Source organism: Sitodiplosis mosellana, unplaced genomic scaffold (assembly GCF_009176505.1).
Source record: "Sitodiplosis mosellana isolate CC-2019 unplaced genomic scaffold, AAFC_SMos_1.0 Smas_scaffold_6876, whole genome shotgun sequence".
NCBI classification, from domain to species: Eukaryota; Metazoa; Arthropoda; class Insecta; order Diptera; family Cecidomyiidae; genus Sitodiplosis; species Sitodiplosis mosellana.
This window is the reverse complement of record NW_022602016.1, coordinates 1-8,622: the sequence shown is the minus strand read 5'-3', so window position 1 is coordinate 8,622 and position 8,622 is coordinate 1. Positions and strand designations below refer to the sequence as shown.

Sequence of the window (8,622 nt, the reverse complement as noted above, 5' to 3'; positions counted from 1 at the left end):
AAAGCGCTTACTTTGCAGTGGGATGAAACTGATCAAAAACGCCATACCAGCAATGGCAGCAACACCAATTTCCATATAAATAACAACAAAGAACACCAATGCCTGTAGAGGACCTTTCAAAACATCAGGTAAATACGCCAAGGCTCTGTCTAACTGTGCCACATCGTTCGACAGTAAATTGATAATTTTTCCATTTTGACCTTCTTCGGCTGATGACTTCAACAGGCGCAAGGATTTCTGGTAAATCAATCCACTGCACGCTACTCGCACTTTGGACGCCGTTTTAAACATGTATAGCATGTACGGATGATATGTAAGAGTTATGAAAGCGGTTGATAATACGATTCCCGATGCATACCAATATGCATCATCCAATGTAATGCCCAACGAATCCTTTTGAGCAAAATAGCTAACCAAACCGCCCAGACATATTGGCTGAATTAATCTTAAATGAAATTAGGTTTTATTTAATGAGTAAAAGAAAATATCATAAGAAAATTGAGAGGAAAATTAGAAACTTCTATTAAAATTGGTTTGAAAGTAGAAATTTTGATCAATTTACTCAAGTACCCACTACGAACTTAATTTGAAAAGAAATTCTGCTAAAAAATCTGTCACTTTTGGGACAGAATATGTGACATGAATCTTACTCCGAAAATTACGCTCTTCAAGTTAAAATTTTTATGATTATTTTGTTGCATATTACTTTTCCGCACACACCGTGTCAAGGGAAAGTATAGGAATTGGCCCCGAAAACTTTTTTCGCAAAATTAGCTTAGATCATCATAAAAACTCATGAAACGCGTAGAAAACCACTTTTTGAGACACTTTTCCGTTCGTGTGCCGTCGTCGTCGTTGTCGTCGTCGTCGTCATCGTTGGTGTTTGTTAACAAGACAACTCAAAAAATAATTGAGATAATCAAAATCTGGAAATGCCAAAAGTTTTGTATCCAATAAACTTAGTTTAAGTTCGAAGATGAGCCATTTCCGATTTGATCCTAGGCTACTTGCCCTAAGAAAAACCTCAAAAAATTGACTCTGAGATTTCATTTTTTGGGAGTAAAATAAGTTTCTGAAAGTTTGGAACCAATCGGAATCGATTTACGGGTACCTCCCATACAAAAGTGTCAATTTTTGAGGTTTTTCTTAGGGCAAGTACCCCAGGATCAAATCGGAAATGGCTCATCTTCGAACTTAAACTAAGTTTATTGGATAAAAAACTTTTGGTATTTCCAGATTATCTCAATTATTTTTTGAGTTGTCTTGTTAACAAACACCAACGATGACGACGACGACGGCACACGAACGGAAAAGTGTCTCAAAAAGTGGTTTTCTACGCGTTTCATGAGTTTTTATGATGATCTAAACCAATTTTGCGAAAAGAGTTTTCGGAACCAATTCCTATACTTTCCCTTGACACGGTGTGTACGGAAAAGTTAAACCTGCAGACATGTCTACGCTTGTGTATGTTTTACGCTTGTGTATGTCACCTATTTATTTATTTCTACTTGACCTACTTCATCATCGTCGAAATTATTAATATTGATAAGAAGCATTGGTGTTACGTGCAAAGTGTCGATTTTCGAATGAAAGGCAGAGAAATTTCGTTAAAAACAGAGAGTTTTAAAATCAAATTAGATGGCCCGACATAAAATGCTGTGACTAAAAAAAACCGATTTTCTTTCTCGCCACCACCAAGAGTCAACGAACAATATTGAAATCTTACTTCGCTAATGTTTCTCGAATTGTGTATAACAGGCCAAATGTAAATATTTTGCATCCATGTATTTTGAACATTACACGCAAAATGCTTGGATTCTTTTTCATCACTTCCGATTCCCATAGTTTTGCGAATTGTTCCGTGTTTTGATCGCTTCGCATGCTGTTTGTGACGGCGTAGATGTCATCTTCAACGATTGGACGATTCATACCGATCGCAAACATCGGTTTCAGCCACCTAAACAAACAAAATGTAAATTCATCACTTGGCATTGAGGCACTGGCTATATAATGGGAATGACAAAAAATTGACTAACCAAAATGTTAATTTTGACAAAAACGATGCTTTTGATATTGGGTTCGGAGCCCGTGACTTGTGTTCTTTGCTACGATTCATTTTTTTTCTCTATCTAGTTCTTCTATTGACTAGCTTTTTTGCGAATAATACACGTGTGATCAAGTCACAGAATTTCACTTGATCTATTTTTAAGGAAAAAAATTTGAGGCTATTACAGCTTGTTGATATTTTTAGTCGAATCTCATATTAGTTTTGTTTTCGGGATGACAACGCCTTGTATTATATTGATTTAGCAATACTGAATGGTTTTACACACGTTGACTCAACGAGCGTTGAGAGCTGAGTTGCAACAACTTTTCGGTCCGAGGAATAATTTGAAACTGTTTTTTAAATATTCCGGACGATATAGCTGGATGCTCGGTTCGACTATCGTACTTTCACAACAATGTAACGCAACAAATTTGGTTCAATATATATGAATGCAGTGAAGAACCAATTAGCTGGCTAATTAGCCGCATAAGTCTGGCTAACGAATGTGTAGACCAGTGAGAAAACTTCAGTAAGAACTGAACGCACTCATCTGAACTAACGTTTGTGACTGACATTTAAATCACGAGGTCAGAGTTTAAATGAAACCAAACATCGACATTTTTTTTATTAAGTTTTTGAAAAAAAAAACTCAAATTATAAAAATGACTTTTAAATTGAAAATATTATTTTTTTTTCAAAATTTGTTAGATTTGAATCAGAATACGCAAATCAAAAATTATTATACTTTGAATGTACTCATTTCACACAGATAGCTGGCTAACGATTTGCTTACACCAGTTGTTGGTGTAAGCCAAGGCTAAGACAATGCTGGCTAACGAAAAACCATCACTGACTTCTAGTATGATCCAGATCCTACGAACATTTTGGAAGCTTAAATAACCAAGTCGAGTGATATTTTTACATATATCTAGTCTCATGTTGGCTGAGAAAATGAAACAACAACGCTACACACTAAGTAGTATATGATATTTTCAGAATTTACCAAAAATCCAAATGTATCTTATCTCAAAATCCAATCGACGTGCTTTTTAATGTAATGAAGAAATAAATAGTCTTACCTCCGTAAGACGAACTTTTCCGCACCGTTTTCAGAACGTTCAGCGTTTATTCAGATTTTGCCTAGGAAATTTATAAGAATTTTTAGAAAAGAACAACAGTACGTTCATGTATTTTATGGAAAATTGTATTATGATTCCGGAAATCTTGATGTTGGGTATTCAAATGAAATAAAACGTCTGATTGTCTTTATCGCGTCTGAATACTGAAAAAATTGGAACAAAATGTGACGAGTTGAAAAAAATACCATTTAAAATAACCACATTTTTCTTGACCAAAATCATAAAGCGTCTTTCTTTTACATTGTATTTAATATATGGCAGCCCTTCGAATCCATAGAACAACATGAATGAGCAAACAGCGAAGGAGTGATTTGAAACTCTCATACAAAAGTGCGATTTTTAACAAAATTAAGAACAAAAAATGCAAGAAATTTTGAATTATTATACCGATCTGATACGAAAAAGGTAGGTTAGAGGGTGCTAGGTTGTTCCTGCGTCCCTATTATTTGATGAAATAAATCAAGTGGGAGTGATAAAATCACCTCGGAGCCTATTTTGGGTACCTCCCGAACAAAAGTTCAATTTTTCAAGGAATTTTGAACTAACATAACGATTTAATACCAAAAAGGTGGGTTAGAGCGGTGTTTTGATCGCTTCGCATGCTGTTTATGACGGCGTAAATCTCATCTTCTTCGATTGTACGTTTCATACCGATTTTGAACATCGGTTTCAGCCACCTAAACAACAAAAATGTAAACTCATCATTTGGCATTGAGCCACTATAAAGGCTACATAAAGGGAATGCTAGAAAATTGACTCACCAAAATGTTAATTTTGACAAAAACGATGCTTTTGATATTGGGTTCGGAGCCCGTGACTTGTGTTCTTTGCTTCGATTCATTTTTTCATCTAATCCTTCTATCAACTAATTTATATGCTAATAATACACGTACTGCGGTTAAGTTGGGTTTTGATCGTCGGCCACCTTTCTTCACACTGAAAGAACCGTTGCGCCTTTGTAAATGTAAATGCACGTTGTTCTATGTTTTTAGGTTACTTTGGCTTATCTTTTTACCACCTACCCAAGCGAAAGAGTACGATGAGGTTCTATCGTGACGATAAATTTCATCGTAGACTAGCGGCGAGCGCGTGCATGACCAGTTACGTATCGGTGTGCGTGAACCGCGTACTATGTTTAACATAGCAGCAGTGAGAACGAAGATGTGTTGCATACACGCGCTCGCCGCTAGTCTACGATGAAAATTATCGTCATGATAGAGCCTTATCGTACTCATTCGCTTGGGTTTTTATGATCGTATCACTGCTTATCATTCTCTACCACATCTAATTTTTATTGGCCTCTTTATTTCAATATACGCACACACATTGTACTGAAAATAAACAGTTCCACCTTTTCGGGGATAACTTATGGTTCGATGCGACTTGAGAAAATGACTTTATATTCAATTATTGCATGCAGAGTTACAAGCTATAAAGAAACTGGTACGAAGTAAAAACCAAGCGTGCGCAACAGAATACCATAGCATCAATTGTATTTTATACTTTGCCTAGTATACCAGCATATCGCACACACTCTTCTCGCGCGCAAACGGTTGCATACACATACACAGTTATCGTAAAGAACTAAGATACATTGTAATATTCGGTGAGTGCCACTAAAAAAATATCCACACTCATCTAGTGCGTGAGACGCATGGTCACATGGGTGTTGAATGTCATTTAACGCCACTAAGCTGTAGACATCTCTCTCCGGCTATACGGCAAACAACAGAACCAACACTGAACATAAAAATGACATTTTCAATTGTGTTTGTTTCGTTAGTTTCAAGTTGCCGCTACGAGAGGTCACTTTTGTCGTTTCTTGTTGTTATTTCACATGTAAAATCAATGGTATTAGAAGAGGATGCATGGTCACTCATTTAGTGAGTGAGACGCACGAGGATGAGATAAAACAAAGCGAAAGATAAGCGGGCAACTCCATACAAACACACAAGCATACAAGTATACACTCACGATGTGGTTTCGTGTGTGAGTTCTTTACGATAGCAATTGTTTGCGCGCGAGAGGAGTGTGTGCGATATGTTGGTATACTAGGCAGAGTATAAAATATGCTAAGGTATTCTGTCACGCACGCTTGGTAAAAACTTGGTGTCTGGTACACTAGGTCTCCAATCAATTTATTGCATACAGTCTATCGACTAGCCCTTATCAGTTTCGCGAAAAACTGCATTGTACCAAATAAAGAGACAGAAAAACTGTATTTGGATGTTACTTTGATCATTTGTTTGTTCGTCAATGAAAAAAAATGAACAAAAAAACAGTTTTATGCAGATTTCTGATTTAGGAATTGAACAAACGGAAATGGAATGAAGTCTTTATTATTGAAAATTTCTTTCTATACTGTCTCTGTCTGAACCAATTTCAAATTCGTTCTTCAGATAGACTCAAACAAGAAAGCAATTCGATCTGTGGTTTGTATTCAACGGTGTTTTAAGTCATCACTGCCCTCCTCTTGAATCGTCCGCTGTTTAGCATTACATCGATCGTAGCTCTGGAAATTTGACAAAATGAGATTAATTTAGAACAAATTTCATACAAAAATCTACAACCAAAATCCAAAGCTCTTACCTCCTTGGCAACAAGTGTGAGCGCTGTCACCATGGAACTGCCAGTTTGATCGAGTAGTCGTTTGAAGATCCCGTCTGGTTTTTGGATCAGCTCGAACGGATGGTCAAACTCCATGATTTCGCCCGCATCCATTACCAGTACCTTGTCGCTGTCCATAACCGTGTGCAGTCGATGTGCTATCGTTATAACGGTACAGTCACCGAACTTATTCCGTATCGTGTCCTGGATCAATCGATCCGTTTCGGAATCAACGTTGGCCGTCGCCTCGTCGAGAATCAATATTCTGTTGTTTCGAAGAATGGCTCGAGCCAAACACAGCAGTTGACGTTGACCAGCGCTGAAATTCGATCCACCGTCCAGTACTTTGCAATCGATGCCACCAGGCAATGCCGATATTACTGACTTCAGCTCGACTTGCTCGAGCGAATTCCAAAGTTCGTCGTCGCTTCGCTCAGCGACTGGATCCAAATTGAACCGGAGACTTCCAGAGAACAGAACCGCTTCTTGCGGAATGATCGAAATTTTTTTTCGCAAATCGTGCAGTCCAATCACACCGACATCAATGCCATCGATCAAAATCTGACCTTCGTTTTGTGCCAAACGGAACAGAGACTGGATAATTGAACTTTTGCCAGCACCCGTTCGACCAACTACACCGACTTTTTCCTGCAAAAAAGAGAAATGAAAAGTGGTTTTTGTTTTTGTTTGAATTTTTCATCGATTTAAATTTCCTTTTGAAATAACGAAGCAATGAAATGTCTACCTTAGCGTTGATTCGGAAGTTTAAATTCAGCAAAGTTCGAGCATTCTTCTCTGCATATCGCAAGCTCAGCGACTTGAATTCGATGTTTCCGTAGTGAGGCCAATCTTTTGGTGGTGCATTCTTCTCGTCTGAGTCGAGTGGCGGTTCCGAAGGCAATTCGGCATATTCAATGACTCGTTCGACGGAAGTCATTTGATTTTCCAGCTCAGCGATTTGACGCAATAGCACTTGACACGTTCCGATCAAATTAACACTGCTCATTATCGCCAAACCCACTTTGCCACTGTCCTCAGCTAGAATTCATTCAAGAAATTCCTCTTTTAGTCATTAGAGCATTAAAATCTCGAAACAAATATTATTTATAATACGAAAATGAGGGTTATAATGCTAAATGTGTTCTGTAAAATAAATAAAACCAATTTTAAATTCATTACCATTGTCGAAAATCAAGAAGCTGTAAGTCACGATGGCAACATATACAAGGCACACCACATCTAGCCAAAAAGCGAACCATCGCCCCGCACTAGTGAACAGATACCAACATGATGTGTTGAAATCTTGGAAGTCATGGAATTCTTTTTCCAGAAAATTTTCTGCGTTGAAAGCACGTACTGTGGACAAACCTTGGAGTGTGGCATTTACATGGGAGTAAATTGGACTGCGGCCTGGAAACGCATGACATTAATCAGTAAATTTTTTTGAAAAAATTCATCAAAATGGGAATTATTCTCTTGAAATGTGATGTAAAATTAAGAAAAGTTAGAAAGACATACTCATGGCTTCAATCCGCTTGATACTGCGCCCGGTATCCATATAAACACTTCGAATCAAATAGAAGAGCACCGTCATTACAACAGCTGGGAACATCAACCATGGATTTACTATCCCATTGATTACAATAATTGCCACAACTTGCAGAAAACACTGGAAAAAAGAAAAAAAAAGGTCATAAATCACTCGAAGGTCGTCATAGAAGTTGACTCTTCTACATTTAGGTGAATCGAAAAGTAAAATGATAAATGAATAAAAATCGAAGCTTGAGCATTATTTCCAACTCACATTTACAACGTCAATCAGTGTGCTTGGCAGCAATGAGTCAACGTTGCCGATATCTTTTGCGAATCGATTCAGGATTCGTCCACTGGGATTATTGTTGAAGAAAATCATCTTGGCCCGAGAGATGCCTCGGAAAATCATATCGTGTAAATTGACCGATATGCGCAGGCACAGTCGGTAGGAAGAGAATGAACGGCATGAAACACAAATTGTGCCCAGCAAAATGATAATAGTGTAAATAATAAGGAGCTGTTCGCGTTTCCCTTCCACCGGCTCCGTAGATTCATTTGATCGACTTTCTACAGGCACTTCAGTCGAATTATTTGGCATTTCGATTACAGTTTTAGCTACTTTCTCCTCCCAATCAATCCTAGAAATTGAAATAAATCAAATGGCAGGTGAAAATAAACATAGAAACAAGAAATGAAAAATCATAAACTTACCATTCGGCCAAGAAGTAATCGGTACCACTCAACGTAAACTGCGCCACAGTGAATATAAAAAAAACGAAAACAACAAAGAAGCGACTGTGGGCGGCCTTGAAATATGTTTTGTAAATACTGAATTTAATGTTGCCAGTCGCTTGGAGTTCCTTGCGCTTGTCTGGTTCGTCTTCGACATCCTCGCTACAGAATGATGACGTGATATGCTTGCGGATCTGAAATTTTAACAGTTTTCCATGAAAATACGGAATAAAGAAAAATGGATTATCGGATTCAAGGAACGGCCACGTTCAATTAAGAATTCAATTTTTTTCATTAAACCTACTCGATCCTGAGAGTTGTCGATGGGATTTTGGTCTTCTTCTTCCTGAGCGTGCATTAGCGACTCTTTCTTGTATCTCTGCAATGTTCGGAAGGGACCTTGTGCCTCCACTTTGCCTTTGTTCAACAGAACAACATGTTGAACATTCTTCAAGTACTGCAATTGATGCGTGACGAGAACGCAGATTTTATCGGACAAAAATGCTTTGATGCATTCGTCGAAGATATGTTTCCCAACGTGTGTGTCAACGGCTGACAATGGAT

The 8,622-nt window shown here is 37.8% G+C and overlaps 2 protein-coding genes across 2 annotated transcripts; both read right to left on the bottom strand.

The window, feature by feature from the left end:
• Nucleotides 1-11: 11 nt before the first annotated feature.
• On the bottom strand, nt 12-2,215 carry LOC129580001 (ATP-binding cassette sub-family C member 4-like; the record flags this gene model as incomplete). The annotated part of the gene is made up of 3 exons (XM_055470191.1): nt 2,037-2,215; nt 1,727-1,957; nt 12-445 (listed from the first exon to the last, which is right to left on the bottom strand). Coding segments are annotated over exons 1-3 (745 nt in total), but the record flags the coding sequence as incomplete, so codon positions are not given.
• A 3,246-nt stretch (nt 2,216-5,461) lies between these two features.
• LOC129580000 (probable multidrug resistance-associated protein lethal(2)03659) lies at nt 5,462-8,616 on the bottom strand. Its single transcript, XM_055470189.1, has 8 exons — nt 8,363-8,616; nt 8,038-8,252; nt 7,598-7,964; nt 7,312-7,462; nt 6,973-7,203; nt 6,539-6,831; nt 5,776-6,441; nt 5,462-5,698 (listed from the first exon to the last, which is right to left on the bottom strand). The coding sequence occupies exons 1-8, from the start codon at nt 8,414-8,416 to the stop codon at nt 5,627-5,629; spliced, it is 2,049 nt and encodes a 682-aa protein (XP_055326164.1). The 5' UTR covers nt 8,417-8,616; the 3' UTR covers nt 5,462-5,626.
• Nucleotides 8,617-8,622: the final 6 nt, after the last annotated feature.